Source organism: Gymnodraco acuticeps, unplaced genomic scaffold (genome assembly GCF_902827175.1).
Source record: "Gymnodraco acuticeps unplaced genomic scaffold, fGymAcu1.1, whole genome shotgun sequence".
NCBI classification, from domain to species: Eukaryota; Metazoa; Chordata; class Actinopteri; order Perciformes; family Bathydraconidae; genus Gymnodraco; species Gymnodraco acuticeps.
Genome location: NW_022989977.1, coordinates 1568998 through 1588614, shown reverse-complemented (window position 1 = coordinate 1588614; position 19617 = coordinate 1568998). Strand labels below are relative to the sequence as shown.

At 41.7% G+C, this 19617-nt stretch overlaps 1 protein-coding gene across 2 annotated transcripts in view; it reads left to right on the top strand.

The window, feature by feature from the left end:
* The first annotated feature begins 5602 nt into the window (after positions 1-5602).
* The window catches only part of LOC117543161 (ubiquitin-conjugating enzyme E2 E2), a 28395-nt gene continuing 14380 nt past the window's right edge, over positions 5603-19617 (top strand). The window contains exons 1-3 of one of the 2 annotated variants that reach the window (XM_034211257.1): positions 5603-5756; positions 7150-7333; positions 8334-8384. In XM_034211257.1, coding sequence (XP_034067148.1) covers positions 7158-7333; positions 8334-8384 — 227 coding nt within the window. In that variant the 5' untranslated portion in view covers positions 5603-5756; positions 7150-7157. Of the gene's footprint in view, positions 5757-7124; positions 7334-8333; positions 8385-19617 lie in introns of both variants that reach the window. The other variant, XM_034211258.1, reaches the window with a different exon arrangement.

Genomic DNA, 19617 nt, shown 5'->3' with positions numbered 1-19617 from the left:
TTTTCAGGCATTTCTCAGCCTTTGACAAATGTCTTTGTAATGTTCAATTAGCAAAACGTAGGAATAAAAGATGCTATCGCTACGCTGGATTATCAGTGAAGTGAATAACTGGCTCCAGACCCCAAAGGCCCCAAATTCATTGTGTGCCACTTAATTTTGATAAATTGCCAATTTGTTTGGAAATATGTTCCACTAAATTGTTGTATCAAGTCAAATAGGTCTCAAAGCAGATTCTGCATTACTGCCTTTTTACCTATTCCGAAATATTCACGTTTTATATTCCTAGTAGTATTTGTGTTTAACCAAATTACCACATTGGGGGTCAGGGGGGAGGGGGGCACAGCCAATGTTTCCCTCTGGGTGTCCCTTGTGAGCCATGGGTCAAACTAAATGAGTCAAACTCGTGATCCAGGGAGAGGTCAGAGTTGAGCATAATGAAATGCAGATTTTTTTTTCTTACCATTTCTAAAGAAAAACATGTAATCTCTCCACATGGTGTTCTTCATGGTACCTTGCCACCTCCACAATCAACACTCGTTTGAATGTAACTGTGCTTGATTAAGAGTTCTGTAATGAAACACAGCCGAGCGTCAAGAAGTGTTTTGGACCTGGTGAGCATCTACTCCAACTCCTTCAAACTTGTAAAGGACACTCAAGACTCTTCAAGAAACCATTTATTACTTTTCAAACTCTTTTGAACCACTTTCATTTTCTCTGCTGGCACCTGAAATGTTTCATGTCTAAAAATCAGCTTGACTTTTATGGACATATAAAAGCGCTTTTTTTATTAATATGGGGTATGTAGTGCATGGGCGTTTCTGCAATCAGTTTTTTTGGCTACTTTTCTCTATTTTACCTAACTATTTTGCTCAAATTCATATTCAAATTCTCATTCACTTAATATCATGTTGAATTTGACCTCAAATGTAATATTCAACCTTCTGTTAAATGCATAAATGATACCTTGTTTAGTCATTATGAATACAAACATACCCTTTACAGCCTCTAAGTTCACCCTTGTAAAAACAAGACCCTCTGTCAGACCTTGTGACAAATGTTCAGTTATAATAAACATCTTCTGCCCAATAAAACTATGTAAGCAAAATGGCACGCTTTTATCACACGCTGAGCCTTTGTGTGTTTTATTGATCCTTGAACACACAAGGAGGTGAGACTGTGAACCATATAAGATTATGGTTATTTATACATGTTTCCTTATTTGAGGAATACTGCCTTAGATATTCACAACTGTAATGAACGGACATTTCACACAGGAGGGGTACGTTTTACATTGAGTGCTGTTTTGGAGCCATTTATTGAACAATTTATGCCTCGTAGTTTACGACTGAGCTTCCCCTCAGGCGTTCCTACAGATCTCAGAGGATTGACTCTTGAGGAGGCAGAAGAAAAGAACAGAGCTTCCAGTAAGCCATTACCTCTGACTGCAGGGTTATTAATCCAGACAATAAAGGCTTTAGCTCTCAGCAATCCATGTTTTACATTTACAGTGGGCTTTTAGAGAGAGTTACAAATGGCATGAAAATGCTTTGTAGTGGGACAATTTGAGTCGGGTAACTTTATATCTTGTTAACCAGTAATGGTGGAAGTATTCTGAATCCATATTTAGGTAACAAGAACAAGATAAGAATAAACAAATACACTGAATGAAAGTATTATTTACTTAACGTACTGAAGGTAGTCCTTATTCAGAAATAATGTCTCCATTTATAGTGTTATACTATCGTATCATATTAGTTTAATCATTGTATATATTGAATTACTATTATTGAACAATTGTACATTGTATTCTATAAACCCTAATATTTTGTATGTAAATACTACAAATATATAGAGTAACTAACTTTAAAATAACTCGTGGAGTGAATAGTACACATATTGAAAAGCACACCCTCTGAATTGGAGTGAGGTATGAGTTTGAATTGGAAGTGGAAATACGTAGGTACTAGAAGTACCTCAAAATGTGAACAGTTTCTTTAACGCTCCAATTCATATCGTAATCATCTCGTAGTCTCCCTAAGAATTGTTATCAATTTAGATTGTTTTAATTCCACTTTGATTTTCCGTCATCATTTGTCATGAACTTTGTCAAAAATGGCACAAAATATAATACACATTTTCTGAACACTTCTCTGTGTCAGCACAGATCAGGCCCTTATAAGGAAGATATACTCAGAGGAGGAAGTCATATGGTTACACTTATCTTGTTTTAGCTGTTTTGTATTAAATCTCTGAGGGCCAGTAAAAGGCTACGCTTTTAGACCCTCCACTGAGGACTTCACATGTGAAACAATAACAGTTATATGTAAATCAGGCCAGCAGGAATTTAAAAGTTTAAACAAATGTGTTGTATGAGATCAAATGAAACGAGAACGATTCCCTGGTCATTTCAAGAGCTAGCATTCAAAGATGAATACAACACAAGTAAACACCATAAGAGTTCAAGCTCAGGGTGCTATATTAGATACATAGATGAAGATGGTAGATGTGCATAACATGAAACTAACTAATATTACTTATTGCAATCATTTTACACGTGTACGCTACGCTGCATTGTGTTTCTAAACATCTCTGCTGTTGAACATTTTCAGGAGACAAGTTTAGATTTTTCATTTGATTTGTGAGTGTGCTTCAACCTGCATTGTAACCCATTCACAGAGTCAGATAAGATCATCATTTACATGGTGTCCTGAATATTCAGGGTCATATGCCTGAACTTATGTTATGATGGGACAAGTGTTTTAGTGCTCTGTGGGTGCTTAGAGATTGCACAGTTTTAAAGCGAATGAAAATAAATTAAATAAGCCATGAAAGTGCTGCGCCAGCTCTGTGCTGTTTGAACTAAGAGAATTGTTGAACAGTTGCTGGAAGTACTTAATTCATGCATTGACTTTTCCAATAAAGTAAAAGAACTATTTTTAGGTGAGTGCACGTTAATCTTACTAGCTTCTAGAAAAATATTTAATTTGAGTGCTGCAGGCATTTTGGGATTAGTGGAGTGCAGTAAAAATATCACAAAACTCTGTAAATGTCAGCCAATACTGGTTTTCCAACTATATAATTAAAATGGGACTGCAGTCGCTTTACCGCACCGTTGTGACGAAAAGGGAGCTGAGCCAAAAGGCAAAGCTCTCTGTCTACCGGGCCATTTTCGTTCCTACCCTCACCTATGGTCATGAAGGATGGGTCATGACCGAAAGAACGAGATCGCGGATACAAGCGGCCGAGATGGGTTTTCTCCGCAGGGTGGCTGGTGTCTCCCTTAGGGATAAGGTGAGAAGTTCGGTCATCAGGGAGGGACTCGGAGTTGAGCCGCTCCTCCTTCGCGTCGAAAGGAGCCAGTTGAGGTGGTTCGGGCACCTAGTAAGGATGCCACCTGGGCGCCTCCCTAGGGAGGTGTTCCAGGCACGTCCAGCTGGGAAGAGACCAAGGGGTAGACCTAGGACCAGGTGGAGGGATTATATCTCTTCGCTGGCCTGGGAGCGCCTTGGGATCCCCCAGTCAGAGCTGGTTGATGTCGCCAGGGAAAAGAAAGTTTGGGGCTCTCTGCTGGAACTGCTACCCCCGCGACCCGACCACGGATAAGCGGGAGAAGATGGATGGATGGATAATTAAAATGTGTACAGAATGTTTAATTGAAGACTTTCAGTTCCTCTTTTTAAGGAAATACACTCTCCTTTGCAAGTTGAGGGAGGTTTGAAAATACAAAGATCTCAACCATTCTGTGTTGTGCCAGCCTAGCTAAGAATTAACACGAAAAAACTATTTTCATAATACCATGAAAAAAAGGAGTTGTTACAAAAAAGTCTCAACTTAAAGCTGACTAACACCTTTGTTTTTTTTAGAGCCTACATTACCTGCCGCCAACAGCATATGTCTTTCTTCAAAACCTAAACTGAACGTTGCTGAATTATTCCATTGAACGTGACTAAGTGGACTGTGGACTTTGGATCATATTGTCAGACTCAAACGACAGCTGTGAAGCCTTACTGGTCAGACATTGTCTACTCCAGCTGACACGTCTTCACCTAAATTGGCACTTTGAATGGCACAATGTTTTTGTTTGTTTGCATGCATCCTCAAAGCTTATAATTTGCACCTCATGTACAGCCTAAAAGCACATTAAGAACTCTGTGTAGAAATTGCGGCCTACTTCCAAAACACTACAGACTTCACTTATTTCACCTTTGTAATTGTCAATGCACAGTTGTGCACTCCTAACTCTGAAATGTTATAACAATGTTGTTGAGTCATCCAATGAACAATTAATCTTTCCCATCTCCATCCATCCGATTTGAAGTGAATGCAGCAGTGTGAGGCAGATGTCCTGTACTCTAAGCTGGAGTATTTCATTGCTTGCTCCCTGTTTATAAGCTAAATAGACAGTTTTAAGTGACCCTCAAACTATCATTAGGTTAGGAATGTGTGGTTATATGAATCAGAATTTATTTTTGCCAATTCCTGTTTATAAATGTGAACTCTTACACTGATCATGGTTCTCATGACACAACACTCTGCTTTGTGGGTAATTCCCTTAAGACTAAATGGAAAGTGTACTAGAAGCTCAACAAGTTAAGCAGAGCACTCAAAAATGTGCCCCATTCATAGTGCAGTAGCCCTGGGCAATCGTAGTCTGTGAGTGTTTAACAGCGGTAATTGGAAGTTGGCCCAAGGCTGCAGATTTCACCCAATCCTCCCTCATTGGGATTGGCTGTCTCACATTTCAAGAATTAGACTCTGGGTTTGCATATTGGAGGCCATTGGATGTATGTTGTGTGCTTTCTAAGCGTGTCCATGATGAAGGAAATTCAAGAGGGCAACATTTACGGCACAAGCGGGGCATAAAGTAGATCTACTCAAGTACTGTACTTTATTTTGAGGGACTTGTACTTTTCTTGAATGTTTAATTTATGTTGGTACTTTGTACTTCTACTTTACTAAAATTGAGAGGTAAATCGTGTACTTTTACTCCACTAAACTTTGCCGATTTGTATTAATGATGTGAAATATAATCAAAACTGAAATAAGACTTCAGTTACACACGGAATAAAAATCACAAACTACTCTGCTATATACAAACTGGCTGCACCTATAGGCCTACCAGCTTTGATTACACTAAATGCATCTATGACTATAATAAAAAACATATGATATTATTCTGAAATAGGCCCTATCTGCACAATGAGTGATTCTACTTTTGGTACTTTAAGTATATTGTGATGCCACTACTTTTTTTACTTTTACTTCAGTCACATTTTGATTGCAGGACTTTTACTTGCAAGAGAGTATTCATACATCCTGTTACTTCTTTTATGTAAGTACAATATTTGAGTACTTTTCCCACCTCTGCACGTGGGTCCCATAGTTTCTGTCTACAGCCGTGAACAGAGGAGAAGTAAATACATCTTAAATAACAAACTCAATGTCAGTTTACATGTAACAGTACTTACCAACATCTTTGTCTGTATTTGTAAGTAATGAATCAGTCTTAACACCATGGTGTCGCGAGGGCTACTTCTCTCAATGCAGTGCACGTGCACGAGCATTGCGCGCAAGCCGGGAGCGCGCATGGAGGCGGTCCGGGGCTGCCTCAGTTTTTCAGTAATCGCTTTTCTGCTGCTGCTACCTCCAGTTAAATAGCTAGGACACCGGAGCGAGCAGACGGCCGTGTGAGGATATACTTTTTCGGTACCTTGGGATTACCACGCGGAATTGCAGCATCGACGGCCAGCCGCCAGGTAATATCGACACACACATTAAGCCGCCTTTCGTAACGTTAGATACGCTAAAAGTAAGTAAATGTCCCGTGAAAAGTGTCGTTTTTTCAGTGAAGAAGAAGGAGGAGGTGTTGGTGGAAAAGAGGGGGGGAGGTGGTGGATGTGTGGGACGAGCCTCCCTTTGTGCGGAGGCAGGGTCACTGCTCTCCAACGCACAATGTGGACACTCCAGAAACGGCGAAGATCCGCACATTTGGCCCTCCCGCGGACCGTCCTCCATCAGCCCCGCCGTCGGCTGTTTCGGACGAGTCTGGCAGAAACGCCTTCTTCTATGCGTCTTTTCATTGACTTTAAAACACCGAGGCCTGTTAAGCTGCTTTTAAAGAAAAATACCCCCTCAGCGCTAATGTAACGCACCCTACTTTCCGCCTCCTCCCCCCGGCCTTGTAATGTCAGCCAGCTCCCAATAATGTTTATGATCGCTTTGTAGGACGGCTCGGTTTCACACCCCCGGTCGACCCCTATTGTGTTTTTCCCACCCCAGAAATGTTGACTTACCCGGTTTGACCGAACTATTTAAGTGTCTGGCGATAACACACACACACATTTTAACTTGTATATTTGTGTGGAGTATCATGTCTCCGCATCGACCCCGGCTATTGAACCGGGTACATGTTAGCGTTGATGTCCCTATCATTACCGTGAACGCCCCCCGGGGAAGGCGAGCTGTCCTCTACTTCATTACCTCGTTTTGATTCACTTAATATCACATAGCTTATATCTGTCTGTTGTTATATTACATTTCGACTATCGATACGTATCTATTTTAGCCGCTTCTTTGTCGCTTGTAAAGGAGTGATGAAGTAATCCGGGCAATTTTCCTCTTCACGGATGGTCTCTTCATTTTTGTCTTCTGATCTGTCAGCGATGAAATGTGGTGACTTAATCATATAAAGAGCCATTTTATCCATCTATTTGGTCATATAACTGACCCAAAGCCACAACAATTTCCACAATTAGTTTAAAAGGAAATGGGGGGGATCATGACACAAAGGTTTGTTTTATAAATCTAGACCACTCACATAAAGCCTTCCAAACAATTGGCCTGTAATATATAATCCCCAATAGATCATTAGGTGAAAGGCTTATTATATTCTTTTTTACAAGGGATCCATACAGCTGTAATTCACCGCCCTGTAAGCTTTGACAAATGTCTTTTCATAAGCTCATGCTATCCCTGCTTGGCTCATCCTGGCTTGGCTGTACATTGATTAAATTAAACCCATCCTGCTATAGCTTCCCCTCAAATCTGCACTGTTTGCTGAGAAACTGACAAACAATTTGCCCGTATCTCCTTTATAGTGGAAATTTGCTCTGCCATTCTCACAGGTTGTGGTTTGACATTACTTTCCAGGGCCCACGATGTCCAGCGAAGTACAGAGACCGGACGACAGCCCCAGCACCAGCGGGGGAAGCTCAGATATTGAACAAAGGGAATCGGTACCACCTGAACAGGAGCGACAGCAAGAACAGCCCAAAAAGAAGGAGACCAAGATCTCAAGCAAAACCGCTGCTAAACTTTCAACTAGTGCCAAGCGGTAAGAAAAAAACTGGCTCTGGAGAGCAGCATTTACACAGGGGTTGTTTGTTAAACTAAAGGCCTCTCCCCCTTGTACCCTGAGGGTGTGAAGTTATATAACAAGACTATGGTCCCACAGGCATTGTCATTTCAAACATCCATGCTATTCAGTGTGACACTAAACCCACAGAAAGGAGGTAACTCACACAGCTCGGCACTGGAGTGTCATTCGAAAGAGATATTCCCATTCCAGTCTGTTTGAATAGGTTTTGCTTCATGCTCTGCAGCACTCTGCTCTTTCCTACACTGCCAACACCACCACCAACACTTTCCTTCACCAGTCTTAGCACTAATGCCCAAAAAAAAAACCAGGCAAATGGTTATGTAACCAGTTGAGCAAAGGGTTGGCTGAGGCCACTGAGTCTTTTTATAACAGCGACCAATGTTGAGAACATCTCCCTTTTGTAAATCTATGCTTCACTTAAAAGTATATTCTGTGAGGGCCTTCAGCCAGACAAGGGGCTTCATGATAGAGAGGCGTCTCTGTTGTTTGAAGTACCGTGTTTATATTAATGTGAGCTTAGCAGCGTTTGCAATGGGCTGCTCTTCACAGTCTGAATAATAATTTTGCACGGTTATCTGAAATTTCAAAGCAGTCGTGTTCATCCCCATGTTTCATGTTTCTTTTAATGTTGTGTATGCACCACATACTTATGACTTCAATGAGACAGACAACAACAAATAAAAACTTGATCTTATTTATGCTGGAATGATTGCTTTTCCTAATTGATGCTCTTCATATGGACAGCCTATTTAGTAGTTTACAACCAGCATTAATGATGTGCTCTGTATAGCATATTTGAGTGAAAAGTGAGATTTTAAATGTGACATTTACCTCTTCAGAAGTTTAAGCACTGACTCCATGCTCTATACAGAAATGTCCATTCTTTCAGCTTATATTCTCCTTTGGAGATTTGCCCTCTAAATATAGATTTTAACAATAACATTTTCTCTTCCAGGATTCAGAAAGAGCTTGCAGAAATAACACTAGACCCACCTCCAAACTGCAGGTAAGAAGATGTTATCTTTTCAAAGATTTTCTCTAATGACTCATAAGCCTGTTCATACAAATGTTCAAGCTGTAATGGATGTCAACGGCAGAAATGTGCTTCTCTCAAGGCTTCCTGTCTCTTGAAAAGGAAAGGCCACGCTGCAATGCACTCGCTTTTGTCTCCATTCCCATAATGCTGTTTGTGTTTTGTTTGAGATGCTAATCTCAGGTAAATTGGAGAGACTGTAGCCTATTCTGGCTTTGTTGTTGCTGCATAATGCACGCTGCAACCTCTGTTGAAAGCGCATCCTTTTTAGATCGCAGTATTACGGTTGCAAATGAAATGTTTGAAAATGAGCATCAGTGTTACTTTAAAAGCTGTTTCGATTCTTGTGTGGTTCCCCCCTCGCTCTGCTGGGGATTTACCGCAGACAATGGTTATTGTGTGCCTCTGCCGCTGCTCTCAGCCCTTTGAGGAAGAGATATGGTTGCGAGCGAGTGGCACACCACATGTGCATCAGTCTCTCCTGACTTGACAAAGGGCATGCCTCTGGGATGTAGTGCTCAATCCTTTTTTTTATTAACTTAAAGAAGTGACACATTTATTGACTGTGATGCTGTTTATAACGGCACAGTAATTACTCGACACCACACTGCAAATTAAGAAAGAAAATGGACGCCGGTCAGTGTAAGACTGAGGGACACTTGTGGGAGAAGCGGATGTTTTCCGGTGGATTGGCTGCATTCGTTCATCGGCACCTGCTTCAAATGATTAAGGAAAATAGATTCGTATGACTCATCTGGCGATTTGGAATGACTTCACCCCAGACGGCCTTGTTTATTGCATGAATTAATCGCCCCTGCTGGGTCTCATCAGAGCCCCACCATCATTAACGATAAATATTGAGCTAACCTTTTCATTGTCGCTTACAGCCCAGTTTTGTTATTGTATTAGAGGCTAAAAGAGATGTTGTTTTCCTCGAGGACTCTAATCTATTTCAACCCCCCACCCATCCACCTCCCCCCCCAAAAAAACTAGGTTGTCTCACATGGAGGATTTAGCTGGAGGACACGAGTAAGTCATTTGAAAGTAAAATAATCACTAGCGGTAATTTCACAGCCATCGTCTTAGTGGGGTACTAGTTGCCTGGGAAACAATTAAGCTTCTTCAAGATAATCCTTTTCTGAGTGTGTGTGTGTGTGGGTGGGTGTTCCCTTTCTGTACACTACAAAATGATACTGAAATCTAATAATGTGTTTTCTCTGATGCAACCAAATAGATTATCCCTCTGTTAACAATGACAGGCAGAAGGGAGGTGGGGGGGGGGGGTCAGCTGCCTCCAACATATGATTTCTCATGCAGACGATCACAGCACCATTTACATTCTCGCATGAATGAGTGCGCGCGGTGGAGCCGGTGTCGTCATTTGTATGCCACACGCTTCCCGCTCCCGGCCAGGTTAGCCTGAAAGGTTCTTCATTTCTCTCCCTGCGACAAAATGAAGTCACAGACTGTTGGTCCCCTTCAGGAGGCAGACAGAGAGTTGTGTTAAAGAGATTCACTTTGGCACATTCAACAAACGCTGCGCTGGGGGCCCAGGTGATGTATGTCCTCTCATCTGTTTCTCGGCTGAGGAGCTCCCTCGCCACTTTGTCTCGGTCAGAAAGAATATGCCGTCATCACGTTAGTTAAAATCTCCTTCGTATCATGTACAATCTCTTCAGTATCGCCTTCAGGGCCGTGTGTGCGCGTTTCTCTCAGCAAAATGGAGAGCCCGGCTTCATGCCGTTCAGTGTGCTGAGAGCCAGAATGTAACGCCTTGGAAGTGTTGAGGATCTAATTTAAGGAAACATCTGTGGCAGGAGGTGCCTGTTTTGATAAGTCTAATAAAACGCCCACGTCTTTTCTTCTGGCATCTATCTAAGGTTACCGTGTTAACCCTCAGCTGTGTTTTAATATCACCAACTGTTGTTACAATAACCTGTCTGTGTTGATAAACCACACACTAGCTGATGTTTCCCGTCTTTCTGTGGCCAGCTAATATTAATGATGTTTAAGAAATCCCTTTCCATACAGTGTGACTGAAAACTGTCATACGTTTAATGCTTTGTCACTTCTTGGGAATCACAAGCAAGTATTTACATTTGTCTCCAAGCTTTATCTCACTCAAAGCGTTGTGATAGCTCGCTCGTCACCTTGGCAGTTGTCATGCATCAAACGAACAGGAACACGTTGAAGCCCAAGAGGATTTGACATGGCAATTATTCTTACTGTCAAACACTTCAAGTATATTGTACAGGCAGCTTGTGCCTTCACATATATTGATATCAATTCATCTGGATCTGCATGAACTGTGTTTTCCTGCCCTGCTGGTTGCACTAATATTGTAATAATCTTACTTGGAATAACAAGTGGATCAGACATGCTAAAAGCGGAAAATGACATGCTCATAATTTCCACTGTAATCATAATTTGTTTTCATGCCGTCATATAAAGACACACAATCGTCTTTTTACTTGACAGGTGTAAACCAAAACTGTTATACCTGAAAAATGAACCAAATGGCTTCTTGCATTTTTTTATATCCTTCTTCATCCTAAATAGATTTGTTTTTAAGTTGACTGCCAGACATTAGGGCCGTAGCTAACATACATTTTTTAAGTGGTGTCCTCAAAAATGCTTGTTTTGTCAAACTGCCAAAAACCCAAAGCTGTTTACTATGATCCCATAAATCTCAGAAAATCTGAGAAACCTCACAATTTGAGAAGCTGGAACCAATGACTGTTGAGAATGGATTAAATGACGTAGAACAATTCATGAAAATAGTGGAGTTTGAGCTTAAGATGTACTGGTTACAATAATATGTCTGTCAAAGGCCACAGGAACAATGGAAGTGATTCTTGAACTAAAAGAAACATCGCTTCATTTCAAATTCCCGTCTGATCACATTGCATCTCCAATGTCCGATATGCTCCTGTCATAAAAATACTCCTGTCTACTTCTCAGTTCATATTTCTCCTGCATTTGCATTCCCATGCTGTAACACAATAATTGTTATACCTTCCTTTGTGAGTGCGGTGCTGCGACTGTTGTGACTTGTAACTATTCCTTCCTTAATGTTGACCCACAGATGCCAACATTTCAAGCTGAAATCCAAACAAAGAAATGTTGACGTTGTTGAATTATCAGTCAGTGGTGTTGTACCTTACAGCTCCGGGCCACTTTGCTGTTAGATGTGTTTATCTCCTCCTCTCAGATGGCCAAACAGATACTTTCATTACATAACAATGGAGTGATGGCAGAACAATATTCAGCTGCCTAAAATATAATGGTACATGTCAGGTTTTGGTTTCAAGCCATCAGGATTCAAAGCTGCTATTGTTCAGTGACGTTCAGCATTCACAGCCGAATAATCCATTGCAGAAGTGGCAGGGATACCAATTTCTCATCTGAGGCAGGCAGCTGAAATACATTAAATGCAACGCAGCCACAACCCATGGTGCGCTTTGAGTACCAAGTTCACCCCCCTCCTCTGTCAAGTTGTCATAAATCATTCTGGGAAATATAAGAAATGAAAGTTGATACGGTTGAAAGAGAGTAGACACAGCGTGGAAGTAATTTACAAAACCTAATCGCAGAAAAACTCCTGTAGCGCTTTGGACTTAACACACAGAGAAGGGTTTAACAGAGAAGGCCTATACCGTAAAACGTAAATTAAAGATCCCCAAATAGAGGCCGAGTCCTTTTTACTCGGCAGGTTTGGTTACACATACATTTTGACTAATAAACACACCTTTCTCTGTTTAGTTTTCACCCCTTATCTCTTTCGTCACACCAAAGTGTTGTTACAGACAGGAACGTGTGTTATAAGAGGCTAAAAAGAGGTGTGTGTGTCTGTATGCTGAGTGCCATAAAGCAAGTGTTCTTAACCGTCTCGACAGCGAAAGATGCTCATGTTCAAGATACATTCAGGGGCAATGTTGAGATACTTAGCCCTCATATTTTGGTTTTGGCCCACTTTAAACATAGACACCACCTTCCAGACTCTTTACATTTGAAGCATTGTTTCAGTACGTGGCGAAATCTTAAGCGTGACATGCCTATTTATTTAAGCTATAATTGGACCATCACTAGTTAAGGGAGGGGTTAAGCAAACTGTCAATGTGTTTGTATTGTTTGTCTCTTACATAAGCTAACCTCAAATGCCATTCCTTCTTTAGTGCAGCTGTAATTTAAGGCTCGTCTTTGGAACAAAAAGCCTTGAAAGTCCCTACATTTTCCTTGTGTGATGTAAGGCTCCCATGACGCCCACAACAGAGCTGTCACTCCCTGATGACATCATGCATACTGCAGGGAACAGCCTTTTTTTTAACGAAACGCGCACACACACAGCTGGTCACTGCGTCCTACGTTTGCTGGCTTAGAGCCTTGACATGATGCATCTCCATCATCAGCAAGTCTCAGCAAGAAATGAGGCGCTCTTCATCGCAGGTTCTGACCTCTAATTCTCTCCTCGCTGATGGGATCATCTTCATGTCTGTGATGGCTGCATATTAGTTTGTGCCATGGCCCTGGGGGATTATGTGCCAGTGACACACCCAGCATCATTTTTCACAGCGTTACCATTAAGCACAGCAGGGAAGGTTATCAATATTCATGAGGGGGCGGAGGCATGAAGACCGGGGGGGGGGGGTCTGCAATGAGCTGCAGGAAACCTCCTGGGTGTTCAAGCCGATCACTGTCTTCTGCATGAATTACTTTGGGAAAGATCTTTTAAAATGTGATTTCAAGATAAACAAGCCATTGCTTAAGATGAGACACAATTCTTCTTGGATAAATCGGCCCTAATCTATGTCTTGTTCCATAATCACAGCTTTATAAATATTGATGCCTTCTAGGCACCCATCTGTGTCTGAAGCTGGCATGTTCCTGAGCTTTCTATGAAGGTCTTGTCCACTGACTGCAAAAGCTAAAAACCTTCGTGAAGGCATCGCGTCAGAATCGCTTTGTTCACAAGCAGAATAAATTAAAAGGGGGCTTCTTTGAGGCGTTTGTGTTAGAGCATATCAAACAGGAAGGTTCAGAGGGTAATCGAGTCATTTGAAAAATACATATAGGATAGGATATATACGGCCTCAAATAAGGTCCAAGAGGGTTTTCAAAGCAAGTAATTAAAAAATGTAATACTTGAAATGTATAGTCAATATGATCTAGACTAGAGCATTACAATATATCACCTTTAAACAGGGCTGTAGCTAAATCTCCATTATGGTTTTATCAAATAGTTGCTTCGTTGACGAAATGTCAAAATAGGGTCACATTTCTATTCAGAATTCTGAGTGACGTTTTCAAAAGTTGTTCTTGAAAAGATCTTGTGAATATTTCTTTGCTTAGATAAAACAAGGAGTAAAAGATGGGTTGGTTAAAGAGAAAAAGGGACCCTCTTTTGCAATGTAAAAAGCAGCAGTACACCGCTTGAAGTACTAAGGTTTTATGTAGTAATTCACTGTAAATATATGATCTCTTAGATAAATATAAGTGCCCTCAAAAGGACTGGATTATTTTGATTTGTTACGGCCCCTTGTGCACCTTTGACACGTCTGCTGAAAATAATTTCCTACCCGAGCAAACTGAGTCTGCCCTCATTGTTTTTTCTCCTCACACAAAGTTGAGAGTGTAGAAGAAATAAATGTGCTCCTATGGAACGACGGTAACATACACTCTCCCTCTGACACCAGAGTTGAATGTATCCTTAATGTTTTCCACCGCGGCAGTTGTTTGACAGCAAACACGGCCTGCCTTGATTCATGTCTGTCATTGAATTCTCAATGTCCTCATTTGTGAGGTAGTTTTCTGGCAAACATTTGTCCACAATGTTATTAATGGTTTGCAGGGAAGCCGAGCATGAAGCAAGTGGACATTTTGCGGCGTAGTGTTGCTATTACACTGCCAGTTTCAGAGAAGCAGTTCAAGTCGTTCAGAAAGACTAAATGGTAATCTGACACGAAAGCAAACGGAAGACTCTTTTGGCAACGGAGGAAATGCAGTAACTCGCAAGTAAACAGTTTGGATGAGATCATATCAATCCTCCTGAGAGATCTCCAAACCTGATAGGTTTCCCCCTGAAGTCACAAATCATAGCTCCTGCCAGGACGCTTCAAAGTGTCTTGATGACATATATGCAGTCTGGAGGATGAAATGTTAACACTCTTGTTGTAAATGATGAAATGAATATAAAGCGATGAATTACATCCTAAGGAAATGCCCTTTTCCCTGTGCTGATTTGTTTAACCTGCAGCTAAAAAGTCTTGTTCCATTCGTCTACCTGCAGACCTGAGGGCTAATATGGTGTCAGGAGAAAAGACCAGCGGAGGATCGGCTGCACAGCTGATCTGGCAGCTCCTTCTGATCACTGACCTTTTGGTAATAAGTCCATTCCCTCGGCCGAGAGCCAAATGTCTGCCAGAGGACTTTTGTGGAAGCAGGATGAATAGAGTCTCTAATTATGGCTGGATAGACTTTGGTGCAGGACTTTACAATTAAACATATCAACATCATACTCTGGACTCATTTAGTTTATGATATGCAACAGGCTGCAGTTTAGTCTTGAAGGCAAAACAGTCTTTTAGGCCGTTTCCTTTCCTGAAGCCGTGTTCCTGTGAATCCCTGGACTGCACAAAATCTAGCCTGTTTTATTCAAGCGAGCAAATGTTGATTATTACCCTTCAACAAGACACACATACCCACTTTATTCTTTTAATTTCTTGCTGAAAGGATTTTTGAAAATGCTGCTCTCCACATCAACTGTGATAGATATCTCAGACAATGTGCTGTTTAAAGGTCTTTATTTCCTGCCCAATTGCCCATCTTTGGTTTAAGGGTCACGAGTCTCTCATTAGACCCAGCTTTTTGAGCCTCTTTTATTATTAGTTGTGTATTTTGGCCTGACCTGCAATGCTTTGTTGGCTAAGTGATATTTTTATGACTCATGATGTTGTGCTGTTTTTTTTTTTTATGCAAAGCCTGTGTGTTGTGGAAATGCTATATGCTCTGCATTATTCATCTTCAGCTACAGGCAAACATTTGCACAGCATCAGACGCTGGCTGCCTGTAACAGCTCAGATGCGGAGAAGAAAATGCTTACCGCACCAAAAACCGTGTTGTTCCTCAAGCATCTTGCTGAATTATAAAAGGAAGGCAAAGAAAAATAAACCAATCTCCAGCTTTTATTTAGGGTTTGTTTGTTTGACATTAAACCTCAATGAGGACAAACTTCCTGAGTGAAAGGCCATACTTCCTTATTTCAATACTGACTGCGGTTTAGATCGATTCAGCCCAGCATGCGAGGTTGCCCTCCTGTGAGAATAAAATGGTGCTATTCCCTTCAAATCTAAAAAACATGCAACCACCTACTCAACCATTTCCCCACTTGCTGGATAAACCATCCGGTCAGTAATTGCAGTACTCATTGTACACATGAACAATAAAAGGCTTGATTAAAAAAACAAACCATGTCATTTGAGACAATAAAGAGAAAAGAACAGAGGAAGGAGGTGTCACCTCGGCCGTTGAGCTGCACAGTAATTGGTCTTGGGGCTCTTCCACGGTCGGGGAGGAAAGAAGATTGCTTCATTAAAGTTCCTCTTCTGATAACCGCAGCAGCCCCACTGACCGAAAAGAAGATCTTAACTGAATGACTGTGCCATTAGGATAAAAAGGGCACGTGGGGAACCAACTGGAATGGCGAATAATGCAGATAATGACTTTATTTGTGCATGCTGGTATTCACAAGCTCCCAAACATACTGATTCACATTCAATTACTGGTTTACTCTCCTCTTTCATTTATCAGCCCCATGGTGCACTTATTGGCTCAGGCAGCTATTTACCTGCTCCCGTCAACAGCTCGCTGTGTGACAGGCTGCTTTGGGAACACACTGGAGGGTTTCTCTCACCTTTTTGATTTTGTGATGTTAAAGTGATATTTTATCTATGTATTCAGTGTAACCTTGTCTTATAGTATCTAACTCTTTGGACTTGAAAGGTTGCTGCAATCTGTGTGCAGTTTCTTGGATTCATGAGGGTTACATTGGATTTCAACAGGGACCAGTTGTTCTTTTCATACCACTCTTGCCGCATGTGTCCATCTATATGCTCGGTATGTTCCAACCACTCATATTTTAACAACATTATTACTAAGCATTTGCATTGCTTTGTCATTTGTATTCTTCTTTTAACTTATACTCTGCTGACAAAGTGCTTAACAATTTGTATTTTACAAAGCACAATGACAATTAAGATTAGACCTGTGCATCTGTCCGAGCAGCCTTTGGAGATTATTGTCATAGTCTTCCTGTTAAGAAATCAATACCAGTATCAGCTGCAAAAGGTGGCATCCAAATGTATTTGACCTGGTGTGAATGTTTCTTTAGATAAAAGGTTTTACTTGTTGGTTGTCTTTTTTTATGAGGAAATACATTTCACAAATGGCCCAACATCAGATCTTTTCAAAAGCCTGTGAGTTACAGAGCTAGGTTATTATAACTGGACAATAAGAAGAAAAAAAACCTCCTGCATTTTCTTGCGTTCTTCAGCCTACTGTGACGCTGCCTCTGCGTTCAGTCTGGCTCTAACAAGACTCCTCTTTTGCGGCTTTCACACCAGCGCTTTTCCCTTTCTAGCTCCGAGCTAGAGCTTTTCTGGTTCAGCTCCGGTTTCCCTTTTCTGCTCCCGCTCTGTTCACACCGCCCAGCACCCGACTGGTGCTGCCGCTGCTGCGTCATGACGTCACCGTTTACATCGCTGATTTGCTCCCCAACGGCATTACGGCGCTCACAACAATAACAACGGGAACTGCGTCGGGTCGATGATCGTGTTGCTTTTAATCACACGAAGCCAGATTACATTGAATAACAACTTCTCCAACCTTATACTTTGCTCCAGAGTGCCGTGGTTCATTGTTTATTAATGTGTTTCTGCAGCATTTACCGACCGCGGCAGTGTTGGCTGCTCTTCCACGGGAGTTTATTCTCCCGTTAGCTCCCGGTTAGCTCACACTGCAGCGGCCGCTCTAAAGTATTCACTGTCCGACTCACACAAGCAGCTGATACATATCCCCAGTTCCCCTTAGCCTAAGTGAATGTGTGTCAGTCTGAATTGACGCTGTTTGGTATCACAACGCTGTTATGAAAGTTTCTCTGGTATAAAATGGGTGATGTTAGCATAGCAACCGAAGCTAAACTGACTACTTGCTATTGCTATCCTATTGTGGCATAAACCGTTTTCTACAGGCACATTTTACCGGCGTATTTTTATTATGATTCTACTTGTGATAGTCGGACACGACAACCTGTGCAGCCCATGTATTGATTCCAACCGATAGCTGCTATAATACAAAACAAAACGTCTGCCTCTCTCCACAATGATCAATAACAGTGAACGGATGGTCAAAGTAAGGTACAAATAAACAGAATCACACGAAGCCTGGTTAGTGTTGCCTGACTTTATAAAGTGTGTTTATAAGCACTACTGCTTGTAGGCAGGCATGACAGTCGACCCATGTTCAGGGGAGGTGGGTTTAGTTTTCTGCACGCCTCGACGTAAGAGACGCCACCTCTTAGCTCCGAAGCTCTTGCCTCTAGACCAGGAGTGGCCAACCCGCGGCTCTCGAGCCGCATGCGGCTCTTTGCCCAGTCTCATGCGGCTCCTCAGTTCATATAGAATTTTAATTGTGTTTTGTTTTTTTTTGCGCATATGTATCCCAGTTCACAAAGGGTTAACAACACACAAGTTCCAGCCCAATCGTTACACAGAGTTTTCAACAAAGAAGTGCTTTAGCCAATCAAAATGCAGATCCTGCAGTACTGGAGGCGGGCTTTACTGCACTCGCGATGTGACAGTGAAGGGAGAGATCTGCTTCCGATTGGCAGAAATATAACTCAGATAAAACCGTAATAACTCAATATAATGTTGTCAAATAAAAACGGTAACAATTTTCAGTTGTATATGTGTATGTGAGAAGGCCTGCTCCCGGAAAGCTGGCTACTGGCACAGAAGGGCTCCCGAATTTGGTGATTCGCGGTAAAGAAATAAACAAGAGAGAAAGTGCATCTCTGTCAGCAGAGCTTCTGTCAGTCAGAGGGTTAGGTAAAAGTTGAGATGTCATTTGAGGAGAATTAACAAAAATACACTTTATTTATTTTCATTTATTTTTAAATAACTGTCATGAATCTGTGTGTGAGATACAGACAGGGAGAAAAAAAGTCGCAAAGATCGCAAATGTGCCCTTTCATGCATTTGAGCCCCTTCCACATCCTCTGTACATTTCAAGAAGCAACATGCATAGTAAGATAACTACTTTTTTCAAATGTTTTTAACTGAGAGTTTTGTGTGAGACACAATATTAATGGTTGACTATAACTGGCCTCTGGTCTTAATACTGGTAGGAGAGGTTTTAAGTCAATTTCTGTCAATATCATGGACTGTGAATTTATAGGAAATCTGGCTGAGCGGAGGTGTGTGTGTGTGTGTGTGTGTGTGTGGTGTGTGTGTAGTGTGTGTGTGGTGTGTGTGTGTGTGTGTGTGTGTGTGATGGTGTGTGGTGTAGTTGTGTGTGTGTGTGTGTGTGTGTGTGTGGGTGTGTGTGTGTGTGTGTGTGGTGTGTGTGTGTGTGTGTGTGTGTGTGTGTGTGTGTGTGTGTGTGTGTGTGTGTGGTGTGTGTGTGTGTGTGTGTGTGTGTGTGTGTGTGTGTGTGTGTGTGTGTGTGTGTGTGTGTAGATTTTCATTTTGTATGTGTGAGAGATAGAGAGGGGCACATAGAGGAAGAGAGTGAGGGAGCACACAGAAAGGCTGAGAGCAAAAGAGAGAAGGAGAGAGAGGTCGGGGGACATACGCCTGTGTGTACTGTATGATGTGGCTCTTTGTAGTAACACAGGACAATTATTGGCTCTTTACCTCTGATTGGTTGGCCACCCCTGCTCTAGACCGACAATTTTTTGGAGCTGGAAGTGAACCGGATTCCGGAGCTAAGAGCCGGCGCCGCTGCGGTGTGAACAGAAAAAAACGGCGCTTTTCAGGCTCCAGCTCCGAGCCGGAGCTGAAAAAGCGCTGGTGTGAAAGGGGCATTTGAAGTCTTTCCAGTGAGCTCTACGGAGCGGTTTCTTTGACAGCGGACAGGCCACTGTAAATTGTTTGTCTTATTACTACCACATACACTCATTTTAGGTAAACAAGAGTGTTTGTTCATGCTGTTT